Raw genomic sequence first — 17,651 nt, 5'->3', positions numbered from 1 at the left:
ACAGGAAGTTTAAGCAGGAGATGTAAATCTGACTGGAACCAAACAGCAGCTCAGTTTCCCATCAACGGGGTACGATTTGGTTAACCTCATTTCTGGCTCTGGTTCTGCCTTTCGCAAAAGCTTTTTACAACCATAGAAAAGAACGACTCTCTTTTTAAGTCAGCAGTAATCACAAAGTCTTTTTCAATGTATGAAATGAATGAGGCTGTACTTTTTATTGATACTAAAAAAACATCACAGAACTGAAAAGAGATTTGGTTGAAATTTGTATTGAGAATACAAATACTATGATCCTAGAGTGTTGGGCAGTTTTTGTTTTTTATATTACATGAGGGTACTTTTAATGCAAAAATGTAGAAACACTTTACTGGAGCACACTTAATGAGGGGCAGATTAAAAAAGGGAATTCCACCTGGGTCACCATTAAGTAACGTCATGACAAAGCTTTGCACATTTGTCTTAATTAAGGATGATGTGAGTCAGCATAATGTTCTCTGGGGAATTTATTAGAAGAATGTGGTCAGGTCAAATATGCTTAAACAAGGGCGCAGTTTCTTGGAGGAAAAAGGCAACGCATTAAAAGTTAGACTCAATTTAATGCAAAACAAAGATGTGTCAACACGATTGCAGCACTAGGTTTACCCATAAGATTACAAATGGACAAATTGAAAACCTATCACGTGATTATTAGGACTCTGCTCTGAACAATATGACTCTCATACTCCCTGGTAGATCAGGTGTACGTGAAAGAGTAACCCATGGGGTGTGTCTGGATGTGTGTGTGTTCCACACAAACATAACTGCTTCTAGTCGTAAACTGGATTTTCATGATGAAAAGTGTAATAAATAGGTTAGTTTTAGGTTTAATGCTGTCAGATTTAATGCATTAAAGTGTCAAAGATAATTGTAAAAGGGTAATATCTCAGAAACACATTGCATAGTTGCTGGGCCCTTAGTTTGCAGCTAAACAAAAGAGCATAATTCAGAGAAGCCCAGGACATTAATCCCATTAATCCCCTCTGATTGACCAGAGAGGGCGCCTCTGGTCAATAACACCACTACTGATTCAGAAGAAGGCTGAAATTAAGTCAGTTATCCTCAGTATGTGGCTGCAACTATTTTATGTACTGTCGTGCATAATTTGTTCAAGGTGCTATTGCTTAAAATTCTGAAACAACAACAACATAAAGAAGAGCAGGGTATCAGACTATAGCAATAAAAAAACTCAATTATAACAATAATTTTACAATATGGACTGATTGCAGATTATCTGAAATAGATAAGAGCAAAAAGCTTTTACAGACAGATAGATCATTAGATTAGAGGAAATAGGTATAGAAAAAAATCTTCATTTCTTTTGAATAATTTAATTCTCATTACCAGTGAGGTCCTCTTGGTCCATTTGGTCCACTTGGTCCTAATGCAAGTTTTCGTTAATGTAATTAATGCTCTTATGTGTCTCTTCACTGTTATCCTCCCAAGGTCTTTTTTTGGGTTTCCGAACAAAATTTACCTGTAACAGGAGTTACATGTTATGAATATCCTCTGTATACGCCATTATTTAGACTTGATGTAACATCAGTATATTTTGAATATATTGTTCTGCTATCATCCAGAAATAGGTGGGGAGTATCTGTTTTCTTTGTAGTTATTGCCTGGAAATATGTGTTTTTTTGGTATATTTAGTGCAGAAATATAACAATCAAAAGTTATATAGTTGCATTTGAACATACTGAATTCAAAATGCCTTTATTCACTGAAAAGTTAATATCCATAATTCAAACTAAAAAGACATTGTGGCACAATAAAGACAGTTATAAGTGACATACTGTTCAGAAAAATGTAACTCTTGTCATGATTCCAGCCCTTCAGCTCTGGCTTGGCTGTGCTGATTGCTCATTGCCCTCACCTGCACTGAGCTGGTCCCTACTTAAACAGCTGCTCGTCACCAGCTCAGTGCGAGATCGTCTGTTGCCCCTGTCACAGCCTTCAAGCCTTGTCTCATGTTTCAAAGTGTTTTCTGGTTTCTGATCCTGCCTGTTTTTGACCACAGATTTTTGCCTTATCCTTTTGCTGTTGAAAGTCCTGTTGCTGAACCCTGCCTGTTTCTGACCCTGCCTCCTGCCTTCTGGATTCTGGATTTTCACTGCCTGAGACCCTCCCGTGCATGACCCTGGACCGTTTCACGACTCAGCCTCTGGTTGGTGGATTTTGCCCCTGTCGTCTGTTTGTCCCCTGAGACCCCCACAGCTCTCCCCTTGTCCATTCACCCTCCCCTCCCCCGGCTGGACTCCTGACCCCTGTGGATTCCTCGTCCCTGACCCACTAGTGTGACCACATCCTTCTACACCATTTACTTTAGTAATAAAACTTTTTGGTTAACCATCCTCTTGTTGTGGCTGCGTTTTGGGTTCTGGCTGATTCTGCTTTTACCATTACAACTCTGAAAAGTTTCTGAGGAGGAGTTAATGCAAAACACACCTAACACCTGTATTTATCACCAGGAAATGCCTGAAGACATGCACACATAGTTTAACATGATGGGCTGCTGGACAGGACCGCTGCTCTTAACTGTCTTCATGACAGGTGAATTTATGTACATCCTAAATATATTATCTTTTTATTTGTGCCACCAGATTAAATCACTTGATTTTTTTTTTCTTTAATTTTGACAGGCGTTACTGGACAGACTCTGACAGAGTCTGAACCAGTGTTTAAAAGACCAGGAGAATCCCACAGACTGACCTGTACAGGCTCTGGATTCACATTCAGCAGCTATCCCATGAACTGAGTCAGACAGGCTCCTGGAAAAGGACTGGAATGGATCGCTTTTGTGCACATAGGCAGTTCCCATTTCTTTTACTCCCAGTCTGTCCAAGGTAGATTTACCATCTCAAGAGACGACTCCAGCAGTAAAGTCTACCTGCAGATGAACAATCTGAGGACTGAGGACACAGCAGTTTATTACTGTGCAAGATTCACACAATCATATACACGGATAGAACAGTGATACAAAACTACTTCCTCTTTTAGACATCAACACCGGGAACAGTCTCATGTTTTCATATCTCAATTAACATTGTAGACATGTTAAGATATCTACAATTGCAAAGCAAGTTAAACTAATTTAAGTTATTATTAATTAGAATTTTACAGAATGGTTTGTCTTTTCTTTTTATGTTTTATCATCTGTATAATTAATTTCATCATCAGTAGCAAATTTATTGCAGTCAACATTTGAGAAATACTTTTATTATGTTTGCCTTTGAGAATATTTTCCATTATGCTTTAACTAAAGTCAAACTTCTCTATTTTCAGTTATTTCACAAATAATTTACTACTATAGTGTTATTAAAAGTTTAAGTTAAAAAGCATTAGACTGAAAGTATCAAAGACAAGAATAAATATGCTTAAATTTTATTTTATTTTATTTGCCCTTTATTTATACAAGTCGTCTTGTTGAGATCTAATATCTCATTTACAAGAGAGACCTGTTGTAAACAAGCAAAATTACAAACACAAATAACACAAAAACTCCTATAATGTTTGAAACATGAACATTAAGTGTCCCATTGATGATAGAAGATGGAAAACTAATTTCCTGACTTTTTTTTTAAAAGAGATGTCATCTTTTAATGAAACTATCTGTAGATTAATAGAATCTCCTGATTGATCTCCCCTCCTCACGTTTAAATTGTGAACACCGAGAAGACTTACTGATGTGCAGTAAGGTGAACATCTGACCATCAGTCTTCAAGGAGCGTCCATCAGCCTGCAGGAAAAAGGACTGGAGAGGACTGGACTAAAGCTTTAAGAAAAATTGGGATTTAACTTTAGGAAATCACAGCTAAAATATAAATATTTTACCACCATTTGGCATGTTTTGTTTTAAATTCACAACTTCATTAGTATGTTTATATTGTATGAAATGTTGGCAAAAATACAATACAGGTCAGGATAGTATCATTGAAATGACTCATAGCATAAATTCAGGAGCATAAAATGAAATATTCACTGAAAGTAAATTAGACAATGTTGCTTTATTTTCTATTTAAATTAATGTTACACTGAATTTGTTGAAAGTTCAATATTGAATCATTTCAATAGTTCTACTATAAAACAACTGCAGTGAATCCATGTGCTTAAATGAACATTGATATATAGAAAAAATGTGTTTAACTTGAAGAAACATAATGGTGATTTTCTTCTGATATATTTGGCACATTTGCCTTTATAATATGATACAAATGTGGATGTCAGACTTCAGACCTCCTCCTGTCAGACTGTCTTATTTAAAGGGAAACCCTTCAGTCACTCCTTCCAGCTTCAAGATGATGGTCAAACTGTTTGTTCTGCTTACAGTGATCTGTCTGCCTTGTGAGTTGCTTTAAATTCAATATTCTAATCAACCTTTAATTATTTAATTTGGATTTTATTCTGTTTATTCTGTTTCTTTGACTTTCTGAATCTCTCTCAGGTTTAAACAGCCAGTCTCTGGAGTCCATTCCTTCCACCTCAGTGGTGAAAAGGCCTCAGGATGTTTTGACTCTGTCCTGCAGAGGATCTGGATTTGATTTCTCTCGATATGGAATGAACTGGATCAGAAAACCTGAGGGGAAAACACTAGAATGGATGGGTGCAATTTGGTATGATTCAAGTAAAACAGAGTATGCCAGCAGTGTTGAAGGACGCATTGAAATCACCAGAGACAACAGTATTAGCATGACATATCTGAAACTGTCCAACCTGAAACCAGAGGACTCTGCTGTGTATTACTGTGCTGGAGCCTCACAGTGGCTAATGTGAGCACAGAGGCTGTACAAAAACTCCCCACTGAAAAGAAGGTGACGATGCAACAGTAACATTAAAATACACATATATATATTCTTTACATTTAAGTTCTTATTTTAATGTGGTCATGTCATGTGACTTAACTCTGTATATAAAATCAACGGCTAGCTACATCAACAAGACTGAGGTTTTCTGTTCATTTTCCATTGAACACATATCTGTGGTTTTCAGACATATGATCTTATAAATTTGTTTTTTTTTTAGCAGAAGAAATCATATCTCGAGTTTTAAGATGAGAAAAAAAATCTCATTCTACTTGTGCTCTCTCTCGCTCTCTCTACTATATAAACTCTCTTGCTTCTTAGGGTTAGTTTTATTTAAACCCTCAGATAAGGCCATATGCAGTGGATCTGGTCTCTCTAATTCCTTTTGAATCAATTGAATCAGAAAACGTGAGGAAAACACTCTGAAATGGATGGGATTTATTTATAACAATGTAAATAGAACAGATTAATCTAATCTTTAGAGTAAAATACCACAGCAATAGCACGGTGTATCCAACTTTGTCCAGTTGAAGTAAAAAAACATTGTTGTGCATCATTGTCCAAAGGAAGCACATTGCTTAAAGTAGGTGGAGAAGCTGAACTACAGCTCTAAAGAAAGTGCTTCAATGTTGACCACAAGGCACCAGTATAGTCTGATGATAGTAATTACTGATAAACATTTCTTAAATGCAAGCCCACATTTATGACAATTTCAATAATCTGTAGGGAAATACAAGCTCTCTCTCAGACACACACGTGTAAAACTTGTGCACCCATGAAAATAATCCAAAGCTTCAAGGTCACACAAACACAGTTTCATATTTTATAATGCAACCTATCCACCAGATACAAGATCATGGCTGAAAAGCCATAAAATGAAAAAAAAAAAAATTCTGCATTGACTCCTCTAACAAAGGAGGAGTCAATGCAAAACTGTCAGTCGGTTTCACCATTTATGTTCCAAAACAAAGTTCAGGGACTCATTCTAACATCTGAGCTCTGAACAGAACTCACACCAGGGACTTTTACAATGATCAGAACAATTTTTTTGGTTGTTTTTCTCATTGTGCTTTGTATTGTAACTGGTAAGATCATGGGGGTTTAGCAGAAAGAAAGTAAGATAATGTTTATTTTGTGATTGCATTAACAAATTGTTTCCATATTTGCAGATACAGATGGTCAAACTCTAACCCAGTCTGAATCAGTGAATAAAAGGCCAGGAGAATCCCACACACTGACCTGCACATATTCTGGGTTCAGTAGCGCTCCTTACATTAACTGGATTACACAGGCAGCTGGAAAAAGACCAGAGTGGCTTGGCTGGATCAGTGATGATGGCCGTGGCAGCGGTTTTTCTGAGTCAGTGAAAAATAGGTTTAGCATCTCCAAAGACAACAACAAACAGCAGGTGTATCTGCAGCTGAACAGCTTGAAGATTGAGGATTCTGCTGTTTATTACTGTGTTCGAGACACACAGTGCCACAAAAAACAGAAACCCTGTACAAAAACTAACCATATTAAACCAAGTTCAAAAATTAATTTCTAGATGTTAGTCTGTAGAGAAACACTGAGAAGGTTTCAGGAAATACACGCTCACATTACACAGAGAAAGAGATGGCAACAAAATTAATATATATGTAAATCTAAAAGATTAATAGTATGGACTTTTGGATCAGCTGCATTTGCCTTTTAAACCTAATTCAAATGCTGACGTCATACTTCAGACCTCCTCCAGTCAGACTGGCTTCATTAAATGACAGTTCCTCACCCATAGCTTCAGTTTCAAGATGTTGATCGGACCGTCTGTTCTGCTGACAGTGCTCTGTCTGCCCTGTGAGATTTTTTATACTGTCATACATATATTATGCCTCACATTGTTTGTGTCCAACTTAATTTCTGCTTTTTGTGACAGGTTTTAACAGCCAGGGTTTGGAGTCCATCCCTTCCACCCCAATGGTAAAAAACCCTCAGGAAGTTCTTAGTCTGTCCTGTAGAGGATCTGGATTTACCTTTGGTAGCTCAGGAATGCACTGGGTGAGAGAACCTCCAGGAAAACCATTGGAGCACATAGGTGCAATTTGGTATGACGCAAGTAAAACAGTTTACGACACCATTGTTGAAGGACGCATAGAGATCACCAGAGACAACAGCAATAGCATGGTGTATCTTAAACTGTCCAACCTGAAACCAGAGGACTCTGCTGTGTATTACTGTACACGAAACACACAGTACTTCATATGAGCACAGAGGCTGTACAAAAACTCCTCACAGAGCAGACTGTGACAGAAAACAACAACGATATCGACAAATAAACAAGTTAATTGTGTGGTTTGAGTTTTCCTGTTTGTCTCTGTTAAGACAGAAGGAGATGTTAACCTACCTGGCATGGAATATAGATTTTATATTGGTCTACACTTTTCATAAACATATTCATGTATGCAAAAACAACCCATGAAATATTAAACCAATAACTGCAAAAGAAAGCAAAGTAGAGAAATCTTCAACATTTTGTATCATCCCTGTCTAGTTTTCATCAGTGTGTTCCAGACCATTTCTTGTTGTATCTCTTCTTTGTCTTGGTAAGAACATTTCTGCACTTCAATCTGAGCTTCATATTTTTTATGAGGAGTTATATGAAAATATTTTTTAAAAGTTTTATGTTCTCTGAAAATGTAGCTTATGACATGGTTAAAAATATAAATTTAAATAAAGTATGTAAAGCCATGATCAATATATGTATTGAATTTACTAAATATATTCACGAGGCTCATGTAGATGATTAAAAAAATAACTTTTTGAAAATATCAGTCTTTGAACAGGTATTAAACATACTCTTTTATTAATCACACAATTATGTTTTATTGTTTTGCATTCATCTGATTTAATACTTTAATATGAAGTTGTGTTTTAATGTGCTGTAGTGAGAAAATCATAATTTGAGTAGAATCAGAGTCTTGGAAACATCAGCTCCTGTTGATATCGTATACAATGTGTTTCACAAGTGAATTGAGTTAATTATTTTGTGAATTATTTTTTCCATTTATATTCAAATTTATTTCGTTACTGTTGAATTTCTGCACAAACCCTTCCTTTCTTCTTCAAAGGGGAGGAGTTAATTCAAAGTAACTGCACTTATCTGTTTCTGAGTTTAAGAACTGCAGTAAATCACTGACAAACTCACTGCAGAGTGAGCAGGGAGAAATGACTCCTACAATGATAAGACCAGAGGCTGTGTTTGCTTTTCTCATCCTGTTTGTTAACTGGACAGGTAAGACAATAAGGTTTTTAACCAGCTTGTTGACTATGCAGAACAGAACCATTAGACGTCAATCGATAACAATTAACCTGCCTACAGGAACTGATGGCCAAACTCTGACTGAGTCTGAACCAGTGGTGAAAAGGCCTGGAGAATCCCAGAGACTGACCTGCACATATTCTGGGTTTGATCAGCATCACTGGAACGCTTGGATCAGACAGGCAGCTGGAAAAGGACTAGAATTTCTCGCTACAATCAGTGGTAACAGTGGCAGCATCTACTACTCTCAGTCAATTAAAGGCCGGTTCACCATCTCCAGAGAGAACGGCAGAAACCAGGTGTATCTGCAGATGAACAGCCTGACAGATGGAGATTCTGCTCTTTATTATTGTGTCCACCACTCACGGTGAGACAGAAAGCAGAAACACTGTACGAAAACTCCACTGTGCATAAAAAGACCCAACAGATGACATAAGAGGAACATTTTACTCAAACCTCCAAGAGAAATATAATCATTGGACTTCATTAAGCAATCTTCCTTTGCTGAGCACATAAAACGAGCTGGCTTTGAAAACCTTGTAAGATTCGTTGTTTGTATTTATTTTCTTATTTGCTTTAAAAGTGTTGAGATCACCCTGCCAACGTCTACTGTTGTTCTGTACTTAACAGCATACCTTTGTAAAAATGTCTCAATGTTTACAACTTGTCTTCCTTTACAGCATCTATGTGAATAAAATTGTTTTAGTGTAATTTACAGTAATCATCAACCATAAAAGAGCAAAAACCTATGACTGAGTAAGTTTTTCCTTCTTTTATGTGATTCAGATAGAAGAATAAGATGAAATTGAGTAAATAAATTAATAATAAATGATAATATTGTAATGATCAGATTTGTTTGATAATTATCATACAGTATCTATTAATCTCAATGAAATCAACAGACATATGATTTGAAATTATGCAATTTAAGTCAAAAGCTAAACATATCTATGCTCATTCAATGTCGTGAACTTGCTTCAAACTGCAAAGACCCAAAGATGGGTTGTATTCTGGGGGGAAAAAAGTATTTTGTTTGTTCAGGAAGTTACATATTTATGTAAGAGGATGTCATTTGGATGTTGTTCTGAAGATGAAATCAATGACCCGAGGGCGGAGGTTTTTGACCCTCCCCTTCAGTGACTTGATGCAAATATGCAGAGTGTTCAGAGTATTTCTGCCCTGTTGATTTATCTCTTATTTTGTGTGGAGCATCAGAAGTCTGATCAGAGATTTCAGGATGATGAAGGCACTGACTTTTTTTATCCTTTCTCTCTCTCTGCCCTGTAAGTTAACTTGCTTCTTAAAGTTGTACTTGTTTTTTTCTGATCATAATAATAATAATAATAATAATAATAATAATAATATATGAATGCTCTCTGTCCTTTATTTTAGGTTGTAAATGTCAAAGTATGGAGTCCATTCCTTCTAGTGCAGTGGTGAAAACCCCTGGAGAGTCTTTGAGTCTCTCCTGCAGAGGATCTGGCTTCACTTTTAGCTGCTGTTGGATGAACTGGATCAGACAACCTGCAGGGAAACCACTGGAGTGGATGGGATTCATATACACTGATGGGAGTGGAACACAGCATTCTAGCAGTCTTCAGGGCAGAATTGGAATCACCCGAGACAACAGCAAGAACATGGTGTATTTAACACTGTCTAACTTACGGCCAGAAGACTCTGCTGTGTATTTCTGTGCCAAGGAAGCACAGTATTCAAGTTAGTATGGAAGACTGAACAAAAACCCCATATGAATATTTTGATATTGACCATTAGGTGGCAGTGTAGACTGAGAGCAGATAACCTGGAGTAAGCAGTTCCTTCAGTATGTGGATATCACAAAAGCAACATATTGTGAGCCTTCTTATTGATTTATTTTTGCATTGTGAGGAAAAATTTCCCAAAGGTTAAAAATTGTAGTTAAAATTGCATTTCTGTCCTGTGTGAAGAAACTCATTTAAGATGTTATTTTTGGTCAATTTGAATCTTTTGAGGTGGAAGGAACACATTAACACATTGATTTTAATTTCCCCAAATCTTACAATCAGTATGGAGATATACCTTGCTTTTTCCGATGGAGGAAATGAAAAACCTTCCAAAAGGTCAAAAAGTCAAACAAACATGAATAAACAATTTGAAATGGTATGGGAAGCCTTACTCTTTACTTTTCATGCCTGATATTCAAATGGAGGTTAGACTTCTACTTTCATTGTATATCATGCAGACATAAAGGTATAAAACTAATCACAAAAAAGAGGTAGCAATTCATGAGTAACGAGTCTTTGAATCAAACAATGACCTAAAGTATCCCAGTGAGACATGTGGAATGTGGAAAAGGAGGTTGTGTGTAACAGGGGAATACGAACATGGCCATTATTTAAAGTCAATAAGCTTCACAAAAACATACAATATCACACAATGTAAGTAATGGGGGAAAAAACACGAAGAAAACAACATATCCTCTACATGGGGACCACACAGAGCACAGCTGCTGTTTGGGTCTTGTGGTTTCTCAAATCTCATAAAAACATTTGAGAAAGTTCTAAAAAATAGTTTGAGACACATTTCTCAACTTTAAGTAGACATTAAAATTTTACACCTTTAATCTCTGCATGACGTGCACCTTAACATTATTTAATAAACTTTTCTAATCGTCTCCCTTTCTCTGTCTGAGTCTCTCCAGATTGAAATATGTCTATATGAACATATTACGGTTCATACAAATGAATTGTTAGCACTTCTAGAATAATATTTTATTATCATACTCTGATTTATCTGTCTTGCAATATGGGAATAGAGACAAAAGGATATGAATCTGAGTTTTGTTTAAATGTAATAATTACTAAAAGGATTTTATTACCTGGTAAAGAATAACATTCTATGCAAAAGTACATTAAATATTAACCTTATTCCAAATGTGTATATTTCATGCAAATACAAGCAAAATATTTTTGGGTCAAATTTCCCAGAAATCATTAACATTTCAACTAAATGTATGCATCACTGGAAATGACTGATTTTATGTAAACTGTTTCCGAGGGTCCTGAAAAGCGCTATTTAATTCTCTTGTCATTTCATTTAATTTTAAGGGTTTTTTTACAAAACGAAGAAGGAAAATAATTTGCACTTTTTACTATTTTCACTAAACACAATGAACTGAATAATTCAAATGTAAAATATCTGTTTTTGATTTGATCTTAAGTAATTATTAATCATTTTAACAGGTCTAATCTTGTGGTTTTCCCTCGGAGGAGGAGTTAATGCAAAGAATTGTCTTCCTGCTCTATTTATATCCAGAGAGAGACAGGAAAACACAGTTAAACATGATGGACCGTAGGTCAGGGCTCCTGGTATTCACTATCTTCTTTGCAGGTGAAAGATGAATCTATCTTTTCTTTAATTTTCTTTTATGTGTCTCATTAGTAACTCACACTTCTGTTTTTGTAGGTGTTGCAGGTCAGACTCTGATAGAATCTGAACCAGTGACTAAAAGACCTGGAGAATCCCACAGACTGACCTGTACAGGCTCTGAATTCACATTCAGCATCTATCCCATGAACTGGGTCAGACAGGCTGCTGGAAAAGGACTGGAATGGATCGCTTTTGTGCACACATATAGTACCTCTCGCTATTACTCCCATTCTGTCTAAGGCAGATTCCTCATCACAAGAGACGACTCCAGCAGTAAAGTCTATCTGCAGATGAACAATCTGAGGACTGAGGACACAGCAGTTTACTACTGTGCCCGAAGTGACACTCTGAGAGACGTAAACAAGAGACTCATACAAAAACCACTTCCTCTATTTCTGATCACTGCTAACAGTGTTTTCTATATACATTTTTGAGAACTTGAACTATATAGAAATTGAAAAAAAAAACAAAAAGAAAAAAAAGGAGATAAAAACAGATAAAAATTTTGTAAGTTCAATTTTGTAAGTTAGTAATTATTAGTTAATAAATTATAAAGGCATTCCAGCACAGTCTTTTTTTTTCATCAAAAAATGATTACATAAAACTTTTATACAGTATAAATCCTGCAATATATATATATTTTTTTTAATTAAAAAGTACATATTTTACTCTCTTGTGCTGATGCAGAGTGAAGCTGTCCAAGTTGCACAGTGGGAGGTTTCATTCAACTGAAAATCCAATTTTGGTAAATGAATGTGGTATTTTTTAGATACAAGCCAATAATTTAACCTGTTTGAGGGCAAAAGTACAAACAGAATAAATCAATTTCATTTTTAGAAGAGTTCCATTTTTTATAGGACTTGTTTAGGTTGTAAGATTTAACATGCATTTTCAGAGCAATAATTTTGGTATAATTATAAATCCAGTTTAGAACAAAGGATAAAAGATTAAATAAATGCAAATATTTAAAGCAGCAGATGTTCTAGTTAATTCTGAATCCAGAGCTTTTATTATGCTGAGAGAACTGTTGATCTCACAATAGATACAATATAAACATGTGAAGTTCATTAACACTAACATCAAAAAAGCTCATAGACAACAATGCACATCACTTTTAAATAATTCACTAGTCAAGCAGCTTGGGAGAAGATTGTCCTCTGTGGTGACTCCTGAAGGGAGGAGCTGAAAGATTACTTGAGAAACAGTTTGACCACAAATTGACTTTGTAAAACACATCATTCCTCCTCAGAGCAATAACAAAGACATTTCTCTCTGTGTCAGTTTTAAAAATAGTACAGTGTGATATTTACATATTTACAATCTCCAATCAACACTGGAGTTATTCAAACCTCATGGTTTCCTGATGCAAATCTCTAGTCTGTGTGGTGTATTTCTGTCCTGCTGAAGAGTCTCACAAATCTACTTTGAGTGAAGCATCACAGGTCACATCATCAAGATGAGGAGATTCACTCTTCTGCTGCTTTCTGTCACACTGCAATGTATATTCTCATACACACTTCAGGTTTTTCTCATAAATATTCCCCTTTTTGAATATTTTTAGATCTTCTTTTTCTCCTCTTTCATTGGAACAGATTGCACTGGTCAGAATATGGAGTCCATACCTTCCAGTCCAGTGGTGAAGAGACCAGGAGAAAGTCTCAGTCTGTCCTGCAGAGGATCTGGGTTCACGTTCAGCTGCTGTGTTATGATTTGGGTCAGAGAAACTTCAGGAAAACCACTAGAACTGCTAGGCACTGGGTTCTCTAGTCCGAGTAGGAACAGCTATGCCAGCAGTGTGAGAGGACGTGTTGAAATAAGCAGAGAAGACAGCAACAGCTTGGTGTACTTGCGCCTGTCCAACCTACAACCAGAGGATTCTGCAGTTTATTACTGTGCCAGAGTCAACACAGTGGTTCATGAAGTGGAGTGGCTGTACAAAAACCCACGAGGGTGGCAACGTAAGCAATACAAATACAACAACAGCTCTTTGGCTTTGGAAATCCTGTTTTTCAGTTTTTTATGAACAGGTGTTTTTATCATACAAATTCATAAGATGAGCGACAACTATAGCATCTGAAGTATACAATGAGTACCTAAATTTTAAAAATTTAAATGTAATATTTTTTTTAGATAAAGAAATATATTCTGAAAGTTTTTTTTTTCTTTTCTTTAATTGAAATAGTACAGAAGCTTTTAAACTGTCAGAGCTTTGAAAAAGCTTAAAGCAGCAATGTTATTTTTTTTAAATAGGACCTCCATCATTAGATCAAAATACAAAACTTTTTAAAACGAGAATCATTCTGGTCTTAATGTGATACAAAAATATGTTACTCTGACAGATTACACATACTTAAATAAAGCATAACAGGCCTGTTTTATCTCCCAGTCTTCTCATTTCACTTCTTATAAAAAACTAAAACGTCCTGGGAAATGTTACTGTTACAACCTTTCTCATTTAAAGGTTTAGCAACTTTCACCATAGTCATACTGTCAAAAAAGTCATATGGGGAGTGGTACTACTGCCAATGTCCATCAGTCAATTGGCGACAGACTGCACTGCATCAAACACACAGCCAACATTCAGAGTAATTTAGACTTTTCAATTATCGTAGCATTCAGTTTGTAGGATGTGAGACGAAGTCTGCATATAAACAGTGAGAAGATAAAATCTCCACATACAAAGTACTTGGCAAGGAGTGGAAATGCAAATTCACCAAGTTTCTCCCTCACTCAGCTATAAAAGACTTCCCCTGACCGTATCCTTTACCACAGATCATGTTCCGACTAATTCTGCTGCAGCTGCTTCTGGCAGCAGAATGTGAGTGTCTAGGTTTCTTAATCCACTTAATGGTATTTTGCACAACTGATTTTTCAGAAATGTGTTTTTTTTTTTTTTTTCTCAACAGGTGTGAGGTGTGAACAGCTGACACAGCCATCATCTTTAGTTTTGCAGCTCGGCCAGCAGCTAGCCATCGGCTGTCAGGTCTCTTATTCTGTGGGTGACCATCACACTCATTGGATCAGGCAACCACCAGGAAAAGAGCTGGAGTGGATTGGAGGGGCTCGTGTTGGATATGAAGCATACCAGAAAAGTTCTCTAAAGAGCAAGTTCAGTTTCAGCTTAGAGTCATCCAGCAACACAGTGACTCTGAATGGGCTGAATATGCAGCCTGATGATACTGCTGTGTACTATTGTGCCAGACAGTCACACTGATACAAATCATTAGTGCAGCTGTACAAAAACCCCACCGAGTCTGAGCATATTATGAAGCCAGAAGAGGAGGCATTCTCACCATACTTACTGTCAGGACTCTGGGTTTTTGGTTTGGTTTTGCTTTTCATTTTATTTAGCTTTATGTTTTAGTTCACTTTAGTTTAGCCCTTCATTGTCCTTTTGATATTATTATTTGATATATTTAGTGTAATTAGAATTGTCTTATTGCTTTCCTTATTTTCAGTCCTTTATAGTGTTTCTAGTTAGGTTTATTTTTTAGTTATCTTAGGTTCTGTCCTTGTTTGTCTGAGTCCATGTCAAGCCTTCTTTAATGACTATAGTTTGTTTCTGTTTTATCCTTCTAGTAACTTCTTATTTCAGCCTCCCTGCAGTGTTTCTAGTAATGTTCATTTCTTAATTTTATGACCCTAGGTTCAGTTATTTTTTTCATGTCTTTGTATATCTTCCTTTAATAATTCTAGTTAGGTTATTTCTTAAGTCCTTCTAGCACCCCCCAAAGCAATATTAGTTCTTATTTTGTCACTTTAGGTTCAGTTAGTCTTTCTTTATCAATTCTAGTTAGGTTATTTCTTTGTTTAGATCTTCTAGTTTCTCTAGCTCTGTGTTCCTTAGTTCTTATTGTTAGATCGGTCTTGTTTCAATGTAGGTTTGGTTATGGGTTCCCTCATATCTTTCTCTCCTAGTTTATCAGGTTTTCTTTACTCTTTGTGTCTTTTGTATTACAAGTATTTTTCAGCTTCCCGTTTCCTCCCTTTTGTGTCCCCAGCAGATCTCCTTCGTTTCCCTGTGCCACCTTCTCCCCAATCGTCAGTCAGCTCCTGTGCCAACCACTCACAAATGCAATCACTTTTCTACGGTGGTCCTGTAGTGCAAACCACTTCAACAAATAGACCATTGTTCCAATTACTACCTCCCAGTTCTTAAGCTCCTCTTTTTCAGTCACAACTCGCCAGTCCGTCTTGTTACCCTGCTTGTCTCTGTGCTCGTAATTTCCCCCTTGTTCCTTAGAATCTCTTCGTGTTTCAGTTTTGGATTTGCTTTGGTTTGTTCTTGTGTTTCCCTTGTATGTTAATTTTTTCCTCTGAGTTTGTTCATTAAATTTTTTAAACCGCACCATGTCTTTACCTGCTGCTTTTGGGTCCACCACACCACCTCATGACACTGACAATCAAATGTTGTCTTCTAAATGTGCAAGGTAAAGGTGGAAAAATGTATCAAGTGCTTGTTTTAAAACTGGAAATCACTGGAATCCATTTTATGGACTGAAAGCAAAATCACTGATATAAAGCATTATAAGGTACAATAAAAATGCCACTATGGATGCTACCAAATAAGGCCGATTCATTTAATTGTTTGCTTGATGACTGAGAATTTGTTTCAACTTATTTTATTGATAGTTTCACTAAACAATAAACAAAAATGACTGAGTACTTTGAAGAAAAAATAAATGTCTAATTACATTTTATTCAAGTTGATGAAAATACAAATACAAAGTGGTTTGATGCAATCAGATTCAATAAAAAAGAAAGCACTGAATTAGTGAAAAAGTTATCCCTGTTCTCTGCAATCCCTCTTTACTTGAGTATCTTCACAACCTGGTAGTGCAGAGAAGACAGACACGCCCTCTGACGGATATGATGCAAATCTGCAGTCTGGTCCTGCTATTTATGTCCTGCTCACTTACTCGTCTACTTTGTGAGGAACATCAGAAGATTATTCTCTAAATTTAGGATGATGAATTCTCTCAGTATTGTGCTGTTTGTTGTCTTTCTTCCATGTAAGAAGTCTTGCTGCTATAAGTTGTGCAATTTCTTTGACAATTCATAATTGTCATTAATCACAGAAAAACCATCATTATTTTTTTCTCTATTTAGGTTTTACAGGTCAGAGTATGGAGTCCATTCCTTCCAGTCATGTGGTGAAAAAGCCTGGAGAGACTCTGAGTCTCTCCTGCAGAGGATCTGGATTCTCATTTGGTTGCTGTAGCATGCACTGGATCAGACAACCTGCAGGAAAAGGACTGCAGTGGATGGGACGTGTATACAGTCATGGAAGGACAACAGAGTATTCTAGCAGTTTTCAAAATAGAATAGAAATCAGCAGAGATAACAGCAACAGTGTGGTACATCTGACATTTCCCAACCTAAAGCCAGAAGACTCTGCTGTTTATTACTGCGCTAAAGATGCACAGTGTTAAAAGTAGGTGGAGAGGCTGAACAAAAACTAAACAGAAAATATTCTTTTGGTGGCAGTGTTGAGTAAGAACAGTACATTGGTGAATCAAAAGGTGTGCTACATGAAACACCAGCTGATTTTGTTAGTTTGTCTGATAATTAATTTTCCAACAACAATTATAAATAACAACAATTATTTATAATTGAAACCCATCAAGTTAAAGTTATATTTTCTCATATAAAAAATATTTACACACATTCCCTTAAATTAGTCACTTTTCATAATTGCACATGAATTTTGTTAAGAAAATGAAACTTTCTGTACCACAGACACTCCCCGTGAGAGATATGCTTAAAAAGACTGCATTATTTAAGTACAGGAAATTAAACAAATACTAATGGATTATGTCAAACTGTAATGGGAAATTAAAATATAAGATTTACGATAGTGTGGGCCTGCTTTCTTTCTTGGATCCTGTGAGGTTTATTAATGTCCACGGCCTTGTGACGTTTTTGAAAAGTGCCATGAAACTGAACACTGGTGATTGTTTTTTTTAACAGGGTAAATGATTCAAAACATATTAGCAAATGCAAACAGAAATGGTTCCCCAAACACAAATGCAACCTTTTTCATGCCCATCTCAGTCTCAAGAGCTGAACCTTACAGAAATTAGAGAGAAATTATTAGGAGAAGAATCAGGACA

The 17,651-nt window shown here is 36.2% G+C and overlaps 1 protein-coding gene and 1 gene segment (V, D, J or C); both read left to right on the top strand.

Annotated features, from left to right (window-relative positions):
• Positions 1 to 17,651, top strand: part of LOC114159458 (uncharacterized) — a 259,878-nt gene that overhangs the window by 166,912 nt on the left and 75,315 nt on the right. Inside the window, exons 1-2 of one of the 2 annotated variants that reach the window (XM_028041434.1) lie at positions 16,474 to 16,550; positions 16,648 to 16,958. The exons of the other annotated variant lie outside the window; for it this stretch is intronic. Of the exons in view, the coding sequence (XP_027897235.1) occupies positions 16,505 to 16,550; positions 16,648 to 16,958 (357 nt within the window). The 5' untranslated portion in view covers positions 16,474 to 16,504. Of the gene's footprint in view, positions 1 to 16,473; positions 16,551 to 16,647; positions 16,959 to 17,651 lie in introns of those variants that run through there. 2 annotated transcript variants of the gene reach the window in all.
• On the top strand, positions 14,221 to 15,213 carry LOC114159479 (Ig heavy chain V region 5A-like). The segment is given in 2 exon segments: positions 14,221 to 14,356; positions 14,445 to 15,213. Coding segments are annotated over 2 exon segments (351 nt in total).

The sequence above is a fragment of the Xiphophorus couchianus genome, chromosome 16 (assembly GCF_001444195.1).
Source record: "Xiphophorus couchianus chromosome 16, X_couchianus-1.0, whole genome shotgun sequence".
Classification (NCBI taxonomy): Eukaryota; Metazoa; Chordata; class Actinopteri; order Cyprinodontiformes; family Poeciliidae; genus Xiphophorus; species Xiphophorus couchianus.
Note: the sequence above shows the minus strand (reverse complement) of the source record. Positions and strands in the feature narration are given on the sequence as shown.